Source organism: Dipteris shenzhenensis, chromosome 13, assembly GCF_047967505.1.
Source record: "Dipteris shenzhenensis isolate YYH24624 ecotype China chromosome 13, Dip_SZ_1.0, whole genome shotgun sequence".
NCBI classification, from domain to species: Eukaryota; Viridiplantae; Streptophyta; class Polypodiopsida; order Gleicheniales; family Dipteridaceae; genus Dipteris; species Dipteris shenzhenensis.
The window spans coordinates 46022877-46046941 of NC_141608.1; the positions used below are offsets into that span (position 1 = coordinate 46022877).

General features: G+C 40.3%; 1 protein-coding gene across 1 annotated transcript; it reads left to right on the plus strand.

Annotated features, from left to right (window-relative positions):
- Positions 1–1410: 1410 nt before the first annotated feature.
- Positions 1411–3335, plus strand: LOC147895478 (germin-like protein 5-1). Its single transcript, XM_087383796.1, has 4 exons — positions 1411–2034; positions 2209–2345; positions 2451–2587; positions 2885–3335. Exons 1-4 carry the CDS (start codon positions 1814–1816, stop codon positions 3056–3058), a joined length of 669 nt encoding a protein of 222 aa, XP_087239922.1. The 5' UTR covers positions 1411–1813; the 3' UTR covers positions 3059–3335.
- The last annotated feature ends 20730 nt before the right edge of the window (positions 3336–24065 follow it).

Consider the following 24065-nt stretch of genomic DNA (forward strand, 5'->3'; position numbering starts at 1 on the left):
TCTTCATTTGAGTACTTGTAGATTTTGATAAGCTTTGAATTCCAAATTCACCAAGAAAAATCCTTTATTCATGCACCAATAAGAGGAAGCATTGTGATCTTGAGACCCAAATCATGAAGAAACCTCTCAAGCTCATAGAACATTGGAGGTTTGCTCGGCAAAAATGGGTACATTGCTTCAGAGACAATTCCCCTCTAACAGCTTCAAGAGGAATGTCAAGGGAGCATTTTAGCTTCAGACTATTCTTATAAGCACCCTTACACAATAGCATCTCATTTTTTTGCTCCACGTCCTCTTTGAGAAGTTCCTCCACCTCTTCATTTGAGTACTCATCTTTTTTACCTTTGACCTTTCGCATGAAGGAGGACTCCATTCTTAGAGTGCCCCCTTTTCCTACTTTGCAAACACTCTTGTTTGTCTTTTAACGTCTCTTCAGGAGAGGAGGAAACTCCTCTGATTGCAAAGTTTCATCACTCTTCTTCGCTTGTACGCTACATGCAACATGTTGCATGACTGCTACATGTAAGGAGCTACATGTAAGGAGCATATAGAACTAGAGAGTGTCTTGGCTCGTGTCAAGAACAACCTTGGCGTCAGTGACTTCAGTGAATGCGGGTAGTTGGACAAGATCTCCCTGACTTTCATTTAATGAATCTCTACTCTATAACTTTTGGAGCCAAGCTTACACTCTCATAATCTTCGTAGACTTTGGTGGCGACTTTAACTACTCGCAAGCAGGTCTTTCACATTCCTTCGCATAAGAACACGAAGTTGGCATAGGGGGCAGGGTTCGAGGATCACCGATAGCAAGGTAGAGTGGAAGGGGATGAGGCACACTCTCACGGCTTGTGGCCACTTTTTGGACTCTAGAAAGATAGAGTTGGACACTTTGTTGAACCTAAATTTGACACATTCTCAATTAGTGTCTTACACGTTGGTTTTTTACATAGTTTTCAAGCTGATTTGACACTTTGTTTGAGATTTAGACCTAGTAAGTCAAGAGTCCAAACAAGGTGGCACAACCACTAAAGCATGAATCCATCGTCCCTTGGGTGGTAAAGGCTCAAGAGATACACGCTATAGCAACAGGAAAGCTTTTTGTTTCTGTGGGTGGATAACCTGTTTCTTTCTTTGAAAAGTGGTTAAGAACTCGATCATGCACGTAGACTTTCTTCATCGCTCACGCTCGACAGCCACATTGAAGGGAGTGGGTAAGCTTAATTTTCGCTCTTGTTAGCTGTCACATAAAATTCGCGTTGTCGGATAAGCTCCAAGAAGACAATTTCAGACGAAACTCTGAAATGAAGCTTTCACAGTCCAAAGGTTTACAGATATACATACCATCCACATTTTCGCTAAGATCGTACAAGCTGCTTTGCAGAAACCAAGAACGAAAGGAGTTAGAAAGGAGTTAGAAAGACAGAGACTATAGATTTGACACTTTGTTTCAGATCATTACTTTGCTTGAACCTAAATTAGACTCATTCTAACTGACTGTCTTAAACGATGAAGGCCCTTAGCTTTTAAATTTTTTTCAAGATGATTTGACTTTTTGTATGAGATCATTGCTTTCCTTGCTTAATCATCACACCTAATAGGCCAAACTAGAACACAAGGTACAGCCACATTCTCGGAACAGCTCCGAGCACGACGAATCTTAAGTTTGAAGACATTTTCAAACGAAACTCTGAAATGAAGCTTCCTGGCAACGTGACAGTCCAAAGGTTTACAGATATATATACCATCGACATTTCGCTAAGATCGTAGAAGCTTTGACACCAGGAGTTAGAAATAGACAAAGATCATAGCTGATATGGCTTCGTTATTCAGCAAATTCGCGGTCGTCCTACTGCTCGCAATCTTTCATGCGTGTTTAATTGAGCAGCTCCAGGCAGCAGATCCGGATCCTGTCGTTGACATCCCTTCAGGAGACGACCGGATGGTACTCAGGGATTTATTCACCAACGGGGATGTTAGCCATGATACTGGAGGCGTCCGTGCTGCAGTTAATATCACAAACTTGCCTCTTACGAGGTGATCACTGATGCCGAAGAGAGAGGATGTTCATTGAATTGGAAGTAGCTCAAGCACGTTATTACAAAAGTAGACGAAAGAATGATCTGAAATTTTGCTTAACATTAGCGTACGCGTAGGATTGCAGTCTGTACGGGTGATTTGAACACGATTTTTTCTTCTGATCTTCAACAGCTCTGAAGGAATTACCTATGTGCGATTTAAGATGTTCCCTTGTGGGGTGAACTTACCACACACTCATCCACGAGCAGCGGAGATCGTGACGCTACTCTCTGGAGGGCCTCTTCAAGTGGGATTTGTGGACACGTCAGGTAATTGTGCGCTGCAGCTCCGTCTTACTGTCAAATCTTGAAATACACTCCTAGAGTCGTCGTGTGTATTGATCATTGACGCCGCAAACCTGTCTTTACTTGCAGGTACCCCACATATCAATATTCTGAAGCCAGGAGATGTCACCGTTTTCCCTCGCGGTTTGTTGCACTTTGAGATGAATGTCGGCAAGAAAACTGCGGAGTACATATCCGCCCTCAACAGCCAGAACCCTGGAACGCTGGTACAAATTAGCAAACGCCTCTCTCTCTCTCTCTCTCTCTCTCTCGATCGATCGATCGATCGATCGCTTGCTCGCTTATGGTTCGCCCATTCAGAGTTCATGTTCCTCCAGCCACATATCCGTTAAGCAAGGCCATTCGTGCTTGTAACTCGAACGCTGCAAAGGATAAGGATGCTTACATCTTAAACTAGGCCTTCTGTTCTCATTTTTCTCACGATTCTGTATATTGTTTTAGATGAATATGTTCGAATATCAACCCTCATGTACCTATTATTAAGCCGCATTGTCTGGTTGCAGTCATCAAGTCTCGCACTGTTCCAGATTCCAGCTCGTGCATTGGCGACATCATTAAATCAGAGCCGGCAGGAAGTGTCTGACATTAGTTCCACTCTGTTCAGCTACGGATCTGGACTAAAGATGACAAGCACAAGCGGGTGTGTCCCCGGCAGGGATATCACAACTGCATTTTAGGCAAATCAACCCTGTGGAAACAAATAAGGCGTCCTCTAGGCTTCACATAGGACAAGGAATCCACAAAAAACTTTGAATGACACTATGCCGAAAGAAGCTTCAAAGAACAATAAATATTTTATTGAGCATACAAACATTAGATTTGTAGAAGGGGAAATTGATCATACGAGCGTATGCTCTAATCATATCTTCTAGTCACTTGTTCTATCATTTATGGAGGTATACCATGTGTTTGAATTACAAATCTAAAAATGGCCAGATTTTGTTCTCCATAATGAATCCCTCTTTCATCAAGCGATCTTTTAGTAAATACAAGTGTGTTCAAAGAGTTTTTGAAAATGCAATGGTAATGTAAGAATGATTAATATGTATCCAATGAATGGAGCTCGAATGGGCTACCCAACTACACTATCTCGGGGATCACTCATAAATATGTAAGCATAGCACATGGGTTCAACAGAAGGAGTTTTATTAATTCCATTTTTACATATTTTTCATATACAGAAGGGTATCATATAAAGGGGGTATTCACAAATTGAATAGAAAAACAGTGTGTTTTATTTATGAAAATTTTACAAATAAGGGGTTTTACAAATAGGCCTTGAATGCATGCGATATGTACGATTTAAACATAGTGACCCCCCTCGAGTACACTATCCATAATATTGTGAACATGAAATTTTAATAGTGATAAAACTAGTAGGTATGCTTTATGTTCTTCACAAGTAAGTAAATTCTAGCCTTCTAATTTCTTTATACACCACTTTGACTAGGTTCACCAATCATTGTAGTGATCTTCTGTCATTATGGTCATTATACATGTAATTTGGAGGTAATTAGGTGGTAAATCCATGCATAATGTTGATATGGAATATTTCCAAACATGAGTAGGATTCACCGCATGATTTGCCATACTTCTATAGAACTTATTTTTTAGGCTATCATTCAATTTATATTTATAGATCATAGGTGTTTTTAATGAATCTCTGATTAATAAAATTTCCAAATAATAACGTAGCTACTAAAGTATTGTGTGCAAGGTTGTGGTTTTGTTGATAGCGAGTATTGTGTCCAAGGGGCTATGGTTGAGGTGGCGGAGCTTGTCCATGTGCCAATGTGCCACCCCTCCGTGTGAATGGTCCCATGTGTGTGATGTGTGAATAGTCCATCTATTGTATATTTTAATATACAAAGGAAGATTGAGGTGGTAAATCAACTTCAAGGGCCACCCCTACATCTAGGTAGTCCCATAAAGCATTATGTGAGATATGGCCACAAGGTCAATGGATCATGTAATATAAAATGGGTGAGAAGGAGAGGTGGCAAAGAATCTTATTCCCACCCCACATTGGGATTTTAAAATTAGGGAGAGGGGTTGAGATGACAAAGCCTCATTTGTGCAAACCCACCCATGCATTAAAATATTGAGAAAGAGCCATGGAAGAATATTATCTTAAAGGATTGTGCCTTGGAGTATATGAAAAATGCATCCCAAGAATTATTGAGTGCAATTAAGGATGAGTATCACACATGCCCCATTGAAGCAAAGCTCTTCCATACTGGGACATGGGAGAGACCTCTTCTCTTGGCTATGAAAAGAGGGGCTACTTATTGATCAAGAATTTCTAAATCACGTAAATACATAAAATTTTATGTTATTAACTAAATTACTCATGCAATCACACTAGCAGTAAGAAATAACATCATTTTTTGCAATGACCTCATAATAGGGAATTATACTAGTGGTATATGATCATATATTGCTGCTATAAGGCTATATGTTTGAGGTATAATCTATTATACTAGAGGTATCTAGAATTATACTGGTGATATATTTTTTATATAGGCAACGTGGTTCCGATGGTATTTTCACCTACACAGAGCTTACTTGGTGAGTTGCTTGTACTAGTCTAGGGCTTACATGATAGCATGGCTACTTATCTAATCCTATTGGGAGGAGTGGGAAAGCATCATCATGGTTGCATCTTAAATGTCGATGCATATGTTGGTGTGGGAATTCCATGATGGCGTGGCTACTCTATCCAATCCTCAGATTGGGTGGTGGGAAAGCACAGTCATGGTAGCCTCTTAAATATCAATGTTGTGTATTTGTTTTAATAGCTATTTAGATGGCTACTCTATCCCATCCTTAGATTGGGTGGGATGGGAAGCATCATCGTAGCTGCTGGTGTTGTGTATGTATTTTAATAGCTATTTAGATGGCTGCTCTGTCCCATCCTTAGATTGGGTGGGATGGGAAGCATCATCACAGCTGCTGGTGTGGGGAGTCCATCATTGAGAAATGCATTCTTGACATCGAGCTGATACACATTCCATCTACTAAGTGTCATTAGTGATATCAAGAACTGTATGGAATCCATCTTTGCTACTGGAGTATAAGTCTCATCATAGTTCTGACCATATTGTTGTACAAATCCTTTTGCAACTAGTCTGGCTTTGTATCTCTGAATACTACCGTCTGGATTGTACTTCATTTTGTATACCCATTTGTTTACTATGGCCTTCTTTCCTTGTGGAAGGTGTTGTCATAGGAGAGGGAGTTTGGGGGAAGAAAAGCTCGTTGAAGAGGCACAGCTGGAGCCAGCATATGGAGAGTAGTGCAGCTTGTTGTGCAGATCTGGGCTTGCTGGAGAGCTTTGTCGTAGAGTTCGTTGGAGATGTAGCTAGGCTGTTGATAGCCTTCTCAATCAACAGAAATCTCTTTCTCTCTCAAAGGAACATCACACTGAAAGAACTCTCTCTTTCTTTCTCTCAAAGATGGAAATCACTCTTACAAATCTCTCACAAACAATGAATCTCTCAATGAAACAATGAATCAAATGGAAGGAGATTAACGAGAATCTCTCATGGACGGAAATTCCTCTCAGATGGATGGAAATTTCTCTGTGAAAGAACACTCAATCTCTAAATCTCTCTCTTACTCTCATGAATCACAATGCCTTAGCGGAAGGCAAGGGAGCTCTGATACCATGACAAAATATGAAGAGGGGAGACGAGAAGAGTGGAGATGAGGAGAGAGGGCACAACTAGAGAGCACACCACAAATGACTAACTGTACACTAGATTTAGTTGAAAAAATAGAATATATACAAACCCATTTATGGTTAGGGTTAGGGGATCTAACCCTTTTCTTTATAGCACTCTATAAGGTTAGTGCTATGCACATATGATCACGTGATGGTACTATGCACACATGATCACATGATGTTGAGTGTGAACTCTCAACAATTAATGCCGTATCATTTTTTGCATCCATGTTTTCTAGGGTTTAGGGTTTAGGTAGAACTTAAAATTAGAAACATATAAACTTTAATATGATCAATTTACTAATGAAATCAAATCATTGTAGATGATGTTTCATGAATCAGATCATTGCAGTAGATACACAATTCATGGAAAATCATAAAAGATAGTCAATACACCAATACGTTAAACGATAGTACCTTGCATTTGGTGACAATTCATACATCCAAACTTAGATGGCATTCAAATTATAAGGTAATACATATCACGACTAGATATTTTGCTACACCCAAGCCTTGATTCATGATATGATCAAATTTGTGCAGTTTTCATGAGTCATAGCCAGAATGATAGTTTGATAGAAAAATATTCATTATCAATTGCATGAAATTGAGCAAGTTTGCATCCTTAGTATGAGGCTTCCATTGTGGTGTCATTGCTCTAATTGATCCATGATATGGTACAATTTGTGTAGCCTTCCACTACAAGACACGGGCCTCTTTTCGACGTTGTCTTTCGACACTTTGCGGGCACAGGCACGAAGATCATCGGTATGGTTGGCGGGTAGGGAAGGTGTCAGTGTAGACATCAAAATAGCAGTTGGTATAGTCATTGGTATATCTATTGTCATAGGGGTCAGTATAAACTGACCCCTATACCGATTGCTACCAACCCTTGCAACAATGCTTTCACCGACACCTGGGTACAATTTTCCATACCGACATTTTTATAGAACGTCATTCCCAAGGGTCCGAAAATAATTTTGGTCCAAAAGTTTGGTCATTTGAAAGATAAAAAATATAAGAGTATGTATACCAAAACGAGATCAAAAAACTCATATATTGATAGTGAACTTAACATACAAATTAATGTACAAAATGTCACTATAAAAATGTGAGGGCCAAATTACACATAAGAAGTCTTGTCAAAGTCAAAACTATGAACTAGTAGCATTTACATCGATGTCTTCATCTTGAGGCAAGTCTTGCATGCCAAATATGCCTATCTCAAGGTTTACATACAATTGATCATCTACATCATCATCCCCTATTGTATGTCTACATAAGACTTGATCCTCTAGTTCACTTGCCTCTAGTTCTCCCTCTTCTTCCCCAAAGTCACGATTTCCACCTTCCTCCATTACAGTGTCACTATTGTCATCTTCTTCGTGGCCCATATCATCATCTTCATCCTCTTTCCTAAATCCATCAGCATCATTATTTGGATCTTCTGCCGGTATCTCTGTATCCACATTCCTATCTTCAAAAATATGTTTTTTTTAAGGAGCAACTTGGACCACGTACCACCATCTTGGATCCAAACGATCCGGATGAAAGAAAACCTACGTTGAAGATACAAATTAGGTGCTATTTATTATATTCATTTATGCTCAAGTATGAATATATATATATATATGAACATCTACCAACATTTGTTTGAAAATGAAGATATTAGCTTTTAATCAATTCGTTAGTGTGTACCTATTCACAATGCTCTCGAAGAACAAAGGTATCACTTTCATCGGTCCGGAGTCAATGGCAAAGAAACCATAGCTATCTCTCCTAACTGTAGCATTGGGACCATTGTAGATAGTTCTAAACCATTCAACATCAAGAATGAAAATACTAAACCATCTAAAATCGACTTCATAGATGTCACGTATGCTCCCACAATAATCTAACTATGAGGAGAGAAGATTGGTATCATAAGCACTTGCTCGGCTATCTTGTGCAAAGTTAGCCATGACTCCACAATCATATTTGACTCTCCTTGAATCGATGCATTCCACACAAAAATGCCGTCCATGTGACCACAATGCATTGTACTTTTTGTACTACAAAAGAACATGATTAAAACAATGAGGATGCATTTTGTAGCAATTGTGATAATAAGTACCCAAATTAAGTAGAAAGGTTAAAATATTACATGTGGCATACATCCGACTACAAGCTCCCGCGGTTACGTCCTCCCCATCATGTTCAGCTTCACGAAGAGCTTCTTGTAGCCAATCAGAAGACATGTGTCTGGGGAGAAGAGCAAGGTTCGGTGGATATGGCACCCTCCGCCTATGCATGACTCTAAATCTCGCCCTCCCATTTATTATTTTTTCTTTAGCCTCTTCATATCTCTCCACCCATCTTTGCATCTCGGGACTATTGAGGACACAAAACTTATTGAATTTCTATCTTTGCTCTTCACTCATCCCTTTTTCAACCCCTTACCTTGGGGAACCTATGCAATGACACAATCATTGTCCTTAATGTTCCAAGCATGTGGCATATCGGAATCCATGGATGCAAGAAACTCTATGATGTATACTAATGACTCTTGCACAAGCCATCCCTCCACCATGCTTGCTTTGGGTCTAGCTCTTTGCCTTACAAATCCCTTCAAGGTTTTCATAAACTGTTCAAGGAAAAACATCCAATGACTATGAACGATTCCTCCAATGGAAACCTCATCGACTATGTGTACAAGCAAGTGTGCCTAAGTCATCATAATGCTTGAGGGAAAGTGCTTCTCAAGCAGGCACACATCTTCAATGGAGCCACCTTAGCCCTTTCGATGCTCGATATAAAGATCTCTTTTTGTGAGAACCACCTATTCCACATACACTTGTAAGATTCAATATTTTATACCATTTAAAATTGTATGAAATATAATGAAGGTGATATGATAGTAAGCATACCTAACAATGCCCCACTGATCTTGTACATAGTGGTTCTAACATCTTCTGATAAGCATCCTCTCACTGTAATTGGGAGGATAAACTAACCAAGTAACAAAGGAGTTATAACAATGTGTCACAATCATATAAGTTAATTACACAAAAGCATCAAAATCTTAGTTCTACTCTTCTTTCAAGGTAACATGTAGAATACCTATAAGACCTTGTGCCAATCATGGGACTTGAGGCCACTAAGCTTATTGTCCCTTGTAAATGCTCCCCTCAGGCAATGCATGTGTCCCATGGGTGTCCAAAAAGATGAAATATTTGCCTTGACCCTTGCCTCCTCTACCTTGGAAACGATCCCTGGTGCGTTTGGGAGAACAATTCGTGGAGGACGCTTTGGGGTCTTGAACCACCCTCCTGAGTCGTAGAACCATTCTCTTGAGTTCTATGCACACGCACTTGGGGCCACAAGTGAGGCATCCAACCCATCTCATGCAAGTCTTCTTGCACTCCCCTTGTGTATTTGTCACCAACCTAGTGTGCCCCAAATAGAAGCCCCCACATTCTTGAAGATATGCATGGGATCCAAGAGGTGCTTGATTTGTAGCTCGCCCCAATATGGAAGCTCGTGAAAGATAGATAGCCGGTCCATACCAGGAGGACGCTCCTCACTATTAGCTCTCCAATCCCGAGTCTACTCACTTGCCTTCCTATGAATCAGTGGTGGATCAAGTTGACCTTCACGTGCAGGATGATCAAGTGGAAGATATTGAGCATGACCTTCATAAACCATCTTCCTTATATGTTTGAAGTGTTGCACATTCAAACTAGAGCCACAAATAGGACAAGCATGGTACCCTGGTGTTTTAAGTCCTACATATATGCATGGACACATAGGTCATTAGACATGCATAGATCACACCACTTGATAGAATCATAAAGGTATCAATAGGCATGCAAAAGCACATACCTGTGCACTCTCCAAATCCTAAATAGTCATGCATGGTCCACATCAAAATTTCCCTAATGCACATATTTGTGACTTGCCTTGGGGCTCTAGAAATATCAAAGACATGCCCCTCCATAGGGTCTATAGCTCCTTGATCAAGGGTGCCATGTACACGTCCATATTTTTGGCCTTGTACTTCCTCAGCACAAGTATGGAAAGCATGAGGTGTCCCTTCTTTATTATTAGCCATGGAGTGATATTGTAGCTCACCAAGACTGTGGGCCATGTTGACCAATATGTAGAGCATAACCTAAAAGAGTTTACACCATCCATTGCGAGCCGAAGATGTAAATTGTGTGGCTCCCTCTCAAAGTGTATCCACATGTATTCTATGTGCTTCCAAGCAGCACAATCTACTGGGATCCTCAAAGTGTCCTCGTCAGTGGACCGGTGTGTAGCATGCCATGTCATCAGTTGCACAATGAAGTTGCATCTGAACATGTGTTGTATTCTAGGGATGATGGGAAAATGTCTCAAGACCTTCACTAGGATCATCTCCCCCAACAAATCTTGTTTGTTGCAATGTGCTCCACACTCCGGGTACTTAACCAAATCACCATACTTGTGACGAAACAAAATACAATCATTAGGGCAAGCGTGGATGGTGTCATAATCCATCCCGACCATCATCAACATATTCTTTGCTTCGTCTCTAGAATTGGGCATGGTATTTGGGATAGGCAACATCTTCTAGAGCAACCTATTACAGTTGCATATCCAAGAAACTTGTGAATGAGATACTGCCTAATTAAAACAATTAGGAACGAGATACTAAGATCAAGGCTCCAAACCTCATCAAGGCTAAGACATTTGTGTCTAGCCATCCATACTTTTCTTGCAAATTCAAGATCATGAGGCAAGCTCATAGTTTGCACCATCATACAACAGTGTTGATGCCAAATCTTACATCATGGTCTCATGCTTAGACATCTCACCCCCATCTCCTGTGGTGCATCCAAAAAAAGGATCCATCATGTTTGCCATACCCTTGTCCTCCTTTAGAGGATCATCCTCAAGATCATCTTGATCGAATTGTGGTGGTGGTGCACATGTTCCCTCACTACTCTTCCTTGAGGGGTGCACTACTAAGAACTCCTATCTATCACGTGCCTTCATGGGGTATTAAAAATACCCCTCAACTTAATTTTTCCCCGTAATAAAAAAACCCCTTTTTACTTATGAACTAATGATTTTTTTTCTAAAATGAATTAAAAAACCCCTCCTGTTATTGTAACCCTGTTAAAATTTTCCCAAAAGTTGAAATAAAATACCCCTCCCTTTGAATGCACGTGGTACACTAAATTGTTTTAAGGCAAACTCCCCAAGTGCTCTCCTCATCCTACATAATGTAATGATGCAAGGTTATTGTGTGCAATAAGGACAAGCAAAATAAATATCCATGAATCATTCAAATATCATTGGTTTACCAATGATGCACTAGCATGTCGACCAATATCCTCTTTTGGTGGTACCTCTCCATACATTTGCAAGTGGTGCATGACAATACGTCACTGATGATGAACCTATCACTAAAATGCATGCAAGGACAAGGCAATCTCTCACAAAGCCACTCCAAACTCTCAGGAGGTGGCCCCCTATCCGATGAGCTGTCACTACTCATCCTCTCCACCTGCACACATCCACAACCATCCCCCCAATTCAAGTCAAATACCTAAACACCCAAATTCCCTCAAACCCCCTAATCCCCTTCTCTTTCACCAAACACCCCGGGGCCTAAACCCCCCCTAAATCCCTTCAAATGCACAAAATCTCCCAAGCCCCCCAAAAACCCTAAACCCTAAACCCCCAGAAAGTCCTTGTTTCATTGGTATGGGTGTCAGTATATATTGACAACCATACTGACATCCACATCAATGCTCTACTTTTATATACCCACAGTCGTACCAATGCCTATACCGACAAATTTTGGGAACCAAAAACCTATGTTGTTCAGCCCGTCACGCCATTCGATTTTTCCTGTGTTCTCCTCCCTCCCTTTTAATTTCAGCTCATGATTACCCGCAACCCTTGCCTCATCACTCCTGCCTCCTCCCTCCCCCTCCCACCTCTCCATCCTCTGCTACATTGTCCCTCTGCACCTATAAGACTTGTTGCAAGTCCCTCTCTATCTCAAGGTAAGAATTCCTCTCTTCCCCTTCTATTTCAAGTTTGTTTGGTTTCTTTGTCTTTCTTTCTACCTCTCCTCTTGTTTCCATTCCTCTACTTTCACTTTCCCTTCCTTTCTCTAAAGTTTCTCTCCTCCTTTCCTTTCCTTTCTTTCTCTAAATGCAAAAACAATACATAAAAGACTTGTCTCTTTTCCTCTCTTCTCCCCTCTCTTATTTCCTCTCTTCTCCCCTCTTTCTCCTCTTTTCTGTTATTTCCTCTCTTCTCCCCTCTCTTCTCTTTTTTCCCCTCTTTCTTCCCTCTCTTTTTCTCTTCCATCCTCTCTTTTCTTTCACTCCTCTCTTTCCCCTTTCTCTTATTTTGACATCCTCTTTCTCCCCCCTCTCTTTCTCTCTTATTTCCTCTCTTTTCTCTCTTTTCGCTCCCTTTATTCCCACTCTCTTTTCCTCTTCCATCCTCTCTTTCCCCCTCTCTTTTCTTCTGTCTTTTCCTCTCTTCTCCCCTCTCTTCTCCTCTCTTCTCTTATTTCCTCTCTTCTCTTTTTCCCCCTCTTTCTCCCCTCTCTTTTCCTCTTCCATCCTCTCTTTTCATTCAATCCTCTCTTTCCCCTTTCTCTTATTTTCACAACGTCTTTCTCCCCCCTCTTTTCCCCTCTCTTTTCCTCTCTTCTCCCCTCTCTTTCCCCCTCTCTTTTCGTGAATGCATTGGCCTATATCTAGCCCCTTAAGTGCTAGCTATAGTGATGGGCATAGGAATTCTTCTCCTCTCTTCTCCCTCTTTTCCCCTCTCTTTTCCTCTTCCATCCTCTCTTTTCCCCTCCCTCTCTATCCCCTCTCTTTTCCCTCCCTCTTTTGCGCTATCTTTTTCTCTTGAATCCTCTCTTTTCCCCTCTCTTTATCCTTTCCCTCTCTTTCCCCTGTCTTTTCCTCTCTTTTCCCTCCCTCTTTTCCCCCTCTTTTTCCCGCTTCCATCCTCTCTTCTCCCCTCCCTTTCTTTCCCCTCTCTTTTCCTCTTGTTTCTCCCCTCTCTTTCCAAATAACAAAAAACAAATAACAAAGAGAGGGATACAACATAATCTCATCATGCATAGAGCATAACAAATATCCAAGAGGGGTTACAACAAATATCCAAGAGAGGGCTCCCTCTCATATACTAGAAATTGTAATTACATTCTCCAAATCAAAGTACTTTATAAACTGTAATTACATTCTTTATCGTTTAGTTTTTTATGAAGTGCTACCCTCTCCTTTTTCATCTCTCTTCTTCTTCTTATCCTTCACATCTTTTATCTTTTGATCCTTAGCCCAAGGAGCTTCCTTGGTCGTGTGGCCTTCCTCTTGGATCAAGCTCAGCATCTTCTTAATAGAATCCTCCAAGATCTCCTGATCGGTCTTGTCTTGATCAGAATGATCCTCGCCCTTGGCATGTGCATTTGGACACAGATGTGTCCTAGGGAACGATGGTACATCTACCTCCTCTAAGTAATATTGATTGTACAGCTCCTCCAAGTATGCTATCATAGCTTTTTTGCTAAGGGCCATGGGGAGTGGCAGAGAGAGAGAGCGATGAGAAGGGAGAGATGATAAGGGAGAGATGAGAAGGGAGCAACGAGAAGGAAGAAAGAAGAGAGCAATGAGAGAGACGAGGACTAGCGGAGTGGAAGGAGTGGAAGGAGAAGAATGACGAGAAGGGACTGGTGTGAGAAGGGATATAGCAGGGGAGTAATGTGAGACAAAGAAGAGAGGAGGGGATACTTTAAAGATTGAGGGAGGATGAAGCAGAGAAGGGAAAAGCAAAGAATCAAATGTACCAAAGGTAAGGAGGATAAAGTGGATAGGGTGATAGGGGATGTGATTGGCACACAGATTGTGGAATAAAGGAGAGTGGATGCAATAAAGTTTCCTAGAATGATCTTTTAGGAATATATTGGCTTGTGCGATATATATAATGGTTGAATAGAAGTGAATGTGAATGTATCTTGTTTGTACCCTGAATTCTTTTACAGATCTTGGATGAGTGCCTTGATATGATTTGTAATGTGTTTTATATGCTCGTATTTGGTTTTTTTTTTTCAAATAGATAAAAAATGGAATGCCCTCCTCCATGACAATCTTTCTAAAAGCCCAACCCGATTCTCCATGTTGCTGTCATTCAGGACATCCAAACTCTGCTATCACATGTAGCAGAAAAAATGGTGCATGATGTAGATTCGGTAAAGTTTAACGTCAAAGTGGATGTGCATGGGTGGGGTCTAGAACAATCACACATGGAGCATCATTTTTTGAGGGAGGCATAAAACAACCTATGTGATCCCCATAAGATTTGGAGAGACTGCTTCAAGTGGCTACTTAGTAAGGAGGACACTATCAAAGACATAATGGTTTGTGTAGACATCTTCTTGGGCTGCGAGTACATAGTCCAAGAAGAGTATAATTATATACTCGAAGAAGTGAAAGATGAGGTTTCAAGTGACCCATCTAGTGGTGAGGAGGAGGAAAGTAACTCGAATAGTAATGCAAAGCAGTAGACCTCCTCCTCTCTTTTGGAATTTTTGGAGAATATCTCTTTTGGAGACAAATTTTGTTTAAGAATACTATTTTTGTGAGAATTTTTGTATATGAAAACTCTTTTGGATATAAATTTTGCAACTGAACACTCTTTTGGACCAAATTTGGTATATGAATACTCTTTTGGATACATATGGTAATGTAACTTATGGAGATATATGATAATATATGATGAAGTCCTAAGTAAATTGTCTTTTCAAAGTTTTAGTAAATTGAACTTGAGTTTTATGTAGTAAAGTGTAAGCATTGTTTTTTAAGTAAATTGTCTTTCTGCTTCTTACCCGCCTTTGTGTCTATGTTTGTTTTCTTGTTTGTGTCTGTGTTTGTCCAATCCCCCCAAATTAGACACGTCAGCATGTCGCACATTTGGAAAGTACGGACCTCGTGATCATGGGGCCCCTCATAGGAGCAGACGTCATGAGCTGTACTCTCCAGAGGACTTTCTTTCGACTCAGCCGAGACTCTTGAGGGGCCTACACCTATGACTATCCCTGGGTGGACTCCCCACGGGCCAACTCCTCTCAGGCCTACCCTTGCGACTACCCCTCGAGGAACTCCTTTGCTAGTAGCCCATGGCTTCGTTGTTGGTACTCCCAACGAGTTTGTCGCATCCATGAGTGACATTGAGGTGGTGAGATTCTTCTCTCTCCTATCCCAGAGGACCGAAGTTATTCCCTAACCTACACTCCTTGGGGGTAGATCAGGGACATCGATGGCTTTACCTACTCGACAGTCATCCCCTATAGCCCCTTCTGAGGGATCATCACCTAGGCGCCATCATAGGTCCAAAAAGAGTATTAAGGATCAAGGCTACTGTGGTGGCACGAGGGATGTAGACATGTCTATGCTCTCACATCCCTACAGGTCTCCCCTTCCTCATGAGATGTAGTGCTAGTTAGGTCCCTTGCTCTCTCCACTCATAGGGCGCAACACCCTAGAGACCACTTACTCCCTTACTCCTCGCTCCTTAAGTGCTCGCTCAACCTCTCACTCTAGCTCTGCTACTCCATCCACTATGAATCCTTTAGACTTTGTTTTGCATGAGGACCTTTCCCACAGAGTGAACAGCATTGGGGAGGTTATACAGGATGAGGGCGGGAAGGCAGTCACAAGATACATGAGGAGGTTGGTGAGCACCCATTTCCCCAATGATATATTTAGACCTTGGAACCAATAGGACAAAAAAGCCAAGGACGCCTACATAGAAGCCCTCAAGAGACAAGTTGTCCTTTCTCAAAATCATGGATGTCCAAAGTTGATCTCTTTACAATTCAATTCTCTTCATGTCTTCCTTGGATAGCAATTTGCTATGGAAGCTTTTCAAGTGGAGCACTATGGAGCTCAAGAGGATGACTTAATGTTTTATTATTTAGCAGTTTGCATTCATGTCTTCATTGGGGTTTAAGTTTTTTATATTATGGGACTATTTCTTTGATGTTATGCTATATTAGTTAATTAAGACAAATTATCAAAAAAAAATTAAGAAAATATATTTTAAACAATCTCAAATAGGAATTATTACAAATTAAATTTTAATTGCAATAATAATCAAATAAAGGTAGACTTGATTTGAAAAAATAGAAACTTATTCGTGCTCTTATCTAGTAACATTTACAAGATGTCTTCTACAACAAATCATCTATATTAGCGTACTCATTCTCATTTTCCTTGTCTTCTCCCCAGTCATAGATTATCTTGTTGTCATAAGAACTTTGTTGTATTTTGATCTTGTATTTGTCACTAAGACCTTTGCTTATCATTGAACTACATTACAACTAAATTCACATGCTTTCACCCTTCTTCCACCACGCACAATTGAAATCCCTATGCATTACTATCATTTGCCCAACAATTTCTATATCTCACTCTATATCTTATTAGTCGTTTCGCCCAACTATTTCTATATCTCACTCTATCATGGAGTTCCCTTTTGCCTATTGTAGCCTAATATTATGTTTTCACTTTGTTATAGTTTTTAGACGAGGTGTTCGAATCAACATTTATTATTGCAACACCCATCCAAATGGGGTATATATCATCACAATACCTCTAACTCTCTTTAAGTCTTGAGATTTGGAGGAGCTAAGAAAGCATTGACCTTGATCACCTCCACAATTTTGGTTTTCAAATCTTGCTGAGCTTTCTTTTTTGGCACTTCTCTATAAAAGTGACTACTCCTCACCATTCGGGGGGAGTGAGCTTAGCATCAACAAGTGTTGCCTTTAGAAAACTCTTGCTCTAAGATCCTATGCATAGGGTTTTTGCTTGGGGGGGTCACTAAGAAATATTTAACATAGCATGTATGATCAACAGAAGGGGTTTATTATTTTATGGAGTTACAAAAAATATACATGCATAAGGGGTTATTTAATTCAAAAGTGAAAATTTTCATATATAACAGATACTTTAATCATCTCAAAATTTACAAAAGGGGTGTAGATAGCTTATAAAAATATATAGGTAGGGGGGTTCCTTAATACCCCTTGATTGCACATGCTATATGGGGTTCTTACACAGTCGCCCGCCTGGAGGTTTTTGGTGAAATGGTAACACTTTTAACAAATTTATTAGAACTCCCAACCACAACTCTAGACACATATAGGTGGGAACAAGTCAACTAGAAACATGGGATACATTCCTCCAATTCATCCATTATAGCCTACATCTAAAAACAATGATATGGATCACTACTCTCCAACTTCCTCACACTCTTTTAGAAGGGCATGGAGTTCCAAGGACTCATAGCTGGATCATTTGTCTCAATCTTAGACATGTGCTGATGGAAATCCAATCACATATGAAGTATGAGATATGAGAAAGCTCAAGAACTAATGAGTTATCATTATGTTTTTGTCTCCAGTGCTTGTTTCACACTCCCCTTTCTCATGACAAGCTATGATTATTTATAGTGCATAAAATATATGAATCTATTAGAATGTTTGAGAGCTCTATGTTTCTTTGCTCCATAGATTGAAAACTAGCAGTTGCCACAATCAAATTGCTAGTGATTATGCAAAGAGTAGGCAAAGTGTAGCAACAAGAATTGGTAGCCTCTATATGGCTCCCGCCTATCAAGGCTACCTCAAATGCTGGGGGGTCCCAATCCCAATGGGGTATATATAATCACAATGACTCATCAAGACCAAATCATGAACCCATGACTTAAACAAGCATACGTACTCAAGATCTCCTATTACTTTCTCACACTTTGATTTAGGAAAAATTACTTAATATTTCTATATGAGGGGTAGAAAACCAGACAAAATAGTGAAATATTTAAACGTGTAGTCGAGAGTTGCAAAATAATGGATGCTATGCTAATAGAAAAACCTTAGTGGAGGAGCATAAACTTCAAATAGACCATGTTAGCAAATTTGAGAGGTCTAGCTACATGTTAATGATGTTGATGTATCAGTAGAAAGAAAGCAAGATGATGGTATGAGACAAGGCCATGGGATAATATCTTTTAGATATTCAAATATGTTGATAGGGAAGTATAGTAAAATACTACAGAAGCATGTTGAGATATGAAAGAAACTTGAGGATGTCTCATTTCAAGTGTAATGGAAAATATTTAGATGAGAATTACACTTTACACTTTATACAGTGATATGTTACACTTTACTTTGTACTTTGAGAAATGGACAAGGCAATCAAAATGATAAAAAGGCCCACAAGGATACCCAACCATCTCCAAGTATGAGTGTGGAGAAGGATACCCCTTCCTCCTTGAGGGAGATGATGTTGGTTCATAGATGGAACAATGAGGCAAAGATGAAACACAATGAACACTTCTTTATTCATGAGTGGTTACATATATAGGCAACTGCCTCCATGTTGGTAGATCCCAGATCCACAATCATCTCCATGATTAGATCAATTAGTTACCTCCTATGATCACTCCAAATCCATACATCCCACCAACCTGACATACCTAACTACCAAGTCACTAGAACCTTCTAGCACACCTACACTCACACACTCCTTGCATAGGACTCCAACCCCATAGGCACACACACACACACACACATCCATCAATTTGTCCTTCATTCCCCCCCACAAATTGATGACCTCATCCCTCTACAGTAGTACATGGGATGCTCCATGGCTTGCCCACCATCATGTGGCAACACACATGGCCCCAACCTATGATTCACTTTTAGGACTCTTGGTTTACAACAACTGGGAGATAGACAATGACAATGTATGGAAATCCCCATGAGTCCAACAAGGAAAAAACTCAAACAAAAGACTAACAATCATTTAAGGATGGACTATCCGTGGTAGAGAACCATTATTGACCTCACACACACAACTTTTAGAAAACATATGGGTCCTCACCCTTGTCAAAATTGACTTGGGTGTTGTAAGTAGTGAGAGCTTTAACATCCGCTGGTTCTTCTTCTTCTTCTATCTCTACTTCTTCAACAAGATTTGCTAAACATCTCTTCTTTGCATAACATTCTTTTTCAAAATGTCCACGTTTTCCACAAATGTTGCACTTCATTTTTCTCTTGCCCTTGAAGTTGCTTTTGGCCAAATACCCCCCATGTTCTTTGTAGTCACTTCTTTGTTTGATTTTCCTTTCCTCTTCCAAGAGGGATGCCTCAATTTCCACCAGAATAATCTCTGATATATTGGTGAGTGTGGTGACAATAGTGCCATATTCCTCAGTTAGGCTTCTAAGTAAGATAGCAATTACAATATCTTCATCAAGATTAAACTTGAAGCTAGATAACTGAGTCAGTATTCCCTTCATTGAATTTACATGTGAAGAGATGGATTCTTCTCTATCCAATTTTAAATCAAAGAACTTGATGAGCAAGCTAAACTTAGAACATCTCCCCTATGCTCCAAAAACATGCTCAAGATGAGTCCATGCAACATGAACAGTCTCACATCCATCAATGTGGTGGATAAAAGAATCACTCAATCCAAGAGCAATTATGGCTAGTGCTTTTTCATCCTACGAAGCCATAAAGCTTCTCCTTCCCTAGTTGTAGGTTTAGTTTCTTTTCCATTAGCCACAATCCATATTCCCTTTTTCATGAGAATAAATTTCAGTTTGGTCTGCCAAGTGTGAAAACCCTCTCCCTTGAGCTTGGAGGCCATTTGGGAAGGTCTTACCAATTTAATGGAAGTGTCTAATCCCTTTACAAAAGATCAATCTTTCTGAACAAAGAAATCACCTTCACCATATAGATGAAAATTGCTAGATAAAAATTCAAAAAGACCTAGTTGTTTGGCATATGCATAACCAACTGGCTTCTCCTACAACCTCTTAACTGGGATCTTCTTTACCTTGTACTTTGTCCTTGTAGTCTTCTTAGCATTTTAAGAACATTGAGAACTTGGCATGTTGTCAAGAAATCACAATCAATTGAACTTCAAAGAACATTCCCTAATCTGAAAAAGCAATCTCCGAATCTTTGAACTGTGCTTTAACTCTTCAAGCATCACCTTAGCATTTAGTGTAGCATCAAACTTCAAGAAATGTCTAGAAATGCTTGCAGAAAACAAAGGAACCTTGGAGGCTTGATACCTCACTCCACTACTGTTCCTCTAACCCCGTCAGATGGTTCTGTACGCATGCTATTACTAGCAATCCGAGATCATTGTGTACATAGATGTTGTGCAAGCTATTGCTCTGGAATATAGTGTTCTTTAGTGTTTTATCTCTTGCATATCTATATTCCATTCTCGTGGATGTTACACATATCATTTGTCTATTGTTTTTTGTAGCATCTGCATGCATTTATGATGCTACAGGGACATTGAATATCCTACTTACAAAGCTTGCTAAATGTGTAAGATGGAAAGTGGGCTAAATCTTTTACAAGCTTTGCATCTGATAGACAATCATGACCATCATCACCATGAGAAGGAGAGAGTGAATCCTATTGATTGCTTTAAGTAATAGTACCCAAATTGTGTGTTTTCCTTTATGTATCACTAGCACAATATTACTTCAAATTGCAATGAAAAAAAGCATGAACAACCTAGAATTGATGAAGATTGCAAAGGATCAGTTCATGTCCATAGCAAGAAGATGATACCTAGTAACCAACCATCCAAGAGTACTAGCATCTCATGCAAATTTCTTAATTCACATGTTGAAAAGGCTTATTGTTGGAGGTGGTGGATTTCACCCATAATTTGAGCAAGGTGGAGCATGGTTAAATGGTAAAGGTCATGCCGATTGTACTTTTGTGGGAGATGATCCCTTGAGCACATGTAACATTGTGGAATCCTTGGACATTAATGACCTTTGAAACCTCCTCAATTATCCCACCATAATTTTGGGAGATTGGGTAGGAGGCAGGGGGATTGTGACCCCTTACACTCAGTGTAGCCTTAACATGTTTTAGCAATGCAAATGCAACCAGTGGTATCAAAGCAATCTGTCTTATGAAATATGTGTGGCTCTTTAAGTGTCTATTACATGCTCACATGGCAACTGCAGACTTCGATGGTGGACTATTGTGATCCATAGCATTGGCTTTAAAGTGTGACTCAACTTGTGTTCCAATGACGATGACGGTGGCTCTTGATGACAACCTGATATGTGTGTACATCCTCATGGACTTTGGCAGATTGCTACTAGTGGTGATTGTTGTGGCTCATCTTTGATGTTTGGCCCAACCTTGTGTTTGGTCATGCTCAAGTTTGATCGACTGGTCCACATTTTATTCCATCAGGGTTTGTCCATAGGGGGATTTTCAAGGTAGTGTCCTTCACCCCTCCATGAGCCTTAAGGTGTGTGACATGAATGTTCATCAAAGTGTCATTCCAATCAAAACTTGTACATTTGAATAACTCACCCTGAAGCATGTTTTTTGACCCTTGTGCATGATACTTGGTGAAAAACACGGTATAGTGCATTTAGGACCATGCAAACCATATTCAATATACATGATACTTTGCACTCACCTTATAGTATATGACATGTAAACCATATTCAATATGCAGGATACTTGGTGAAAAACATGTTATAGTGCATTCAGGACCATGCAAACCATATTCAATATACATGATACTTTGTACTCACCTTGTAGTATATGACATGGAGGCACGTATAAGTATCATTCCCATCAAAGACTTGCATGTTCAAATAATACACCCCAAAGTGTGTTTTTTGACCCTTAAAGAAGGTGAAATTCAAGGGATTCAAAGTATTGTGTCCATAGGAGACTCACACATTTGAACAAGGCACCCTGAAGCGTGTTTTAAACCCTTGTGTATGATGGGTGGTGAAAGACATGGTATAATGCATCCCCAACCAAGCAGACCATATTCGATGGGAATGATAATTTGTACATGCCTTAAGATGGATTTTATTGAGGTATGTTAAAAATATCATGGGCCATCAGATACTTGCACATTCGAATAAGACACCTTGACCGTTGTGCTTGACAGGTGGTGGAAAGCATGGTATAATGCATCTTGGACCATGCAAACCATATTCAATGGGCACAATAATTTTCAAGAGCCTTAAGGTATGTGACGTGAAGGTTCATCCAAAGTGTCATTCCAATCAAAACTTGTACATTCAAATAACTCACCCCGAAGCATGTTTTTTGACCCTTGTGCATGATACTTGGTGGAAAACATGGTATAGTGCATTCAGGACCATGCAAACCATATTCAATATACATGATACTTTGCACGCACCTTATAGTATATGACATGCAAACCATATTCAATATGCATGATACTTGGTGCAAAACATGGTATAGTGCATTTAGGACCATGCAAACCATATTCAATATACATGATACTTTGCCCTCACCTTATAGTATATGACATGGAGGCACGTATAAAGTATCATTCCCATCAAAGACTTGCATGTTCAAATAATGCACCCCAAAGTGTGTTTTTTGACCCTTAAAGAAGGTGAAATTCAAGGGATTCAAAGTATTGTGTCCATAGGAGACTCACACATTTGAACAAGGCACCCTGAAGCGTGTTTTTAAACCCTTGTGTATGATGGGTGGTGAAAGACATGGTATAATGCATCCCCAACCAAGCAGACCATATTCAATGGGAATGATAATTTGTACATGCCTTAAGGTGGATTTTATTAAGGTATGTTAAAAATATCATGGGCCATGAGATACTTGCACTGACGAGGAGGAAGGGAAGAGAATGGAGAGGGAAAGAGAGGAAAGAAGAGGGGGAAGGAATGAAGGTAAGGGAAGAGAGAGAGAGAGAGAGAGAGAGAGAGAGAGAGAGAGAGAGAGAGAGAGAGAGAGAGAGAGAGTCACGCTACCACAGTAACACAGACGCGGCGATAAAAAAAATAAAAATGTGTGTGTGTGTGTGTCATTGCTACGTTGCCGTGGCAGTGCCATCTCTTGGGCACACTATAGAAGAAAGGGAGGGAGCGAGGAGACGAGAAGGAGGAGAGAGAGAGAGAGGGAGGGAGGGAGAGATGGGGGGGGAAAGACAGAGGGAGAGAAGGGAGGAGAAAGGAGAGGGAGAGGAAGAGGAAGAGGGAGAGGGAGAGGGGGAGGGGAAGGGGAAGGGGTACTCAACACGAGAGAGACGGAGAGGGAGAGGGAGAGGGAGAGAGGAAGGAAGGGAAACATGATGAGAGGGAGGGTGTGATTAAAAAGGGAGAGGGAGAGGTGAGAGTCAATATACTTCCCTCAAGCAATTCAAACTTCCTGCTCTAGAATTCAAACTTCCCTCCCCCTTCCCCCCTTTCCCCCATTCCCCCCATTCCCATTCCCCATTCCCCATTCCCCCTTCCCCCATTCCCCCTTCCCATTCCCCTCCCCCCCATTCCCCATTCCCCCATTCCCCCGTTTCCTCCATTCCCCCCTTTCCCCCATTCCCCCTTCCATTCCCCCCATTTCTTTCTCCTTTTCCCCCCTCCCCCCCCTTTCCCCTTCTAGTTTAGCTAATATTTCAAACTTGAAATTTTATAAATTAGCCCAAAAATTAAAATAATTTCCTCATATGAGACCCAAATTTAGCCCTCCAAGTACTCAAATTGATCGGCATAAGCCATCTAGAGTCATCTATATGGTTAGAATTTGTAAATTCTAGCTTATAGAAAACGTGTGTAAAGTATCGTGCCCATCAAGTATGAGCACATTCGAATGACACACCTCAGATTCTCATAACACTTGGTGAAAAATGGTGTTTGTGGCAAGTTTGATCATCCAAAGCATATATGATGGGTATGATAATTTACATGCACCTCAACATAGGTTGGATTCACATGTGTAAAGTATTATGTCCATCAAGTATGAGCACATTCTTATGACACATCTTAGATAGTTTCTTTTGGTGGTTGTGCATATTACTTGGTGAAAAATGGGGTTTGTGGCAACAATGACTATCCAAAGCATATCCAATGGG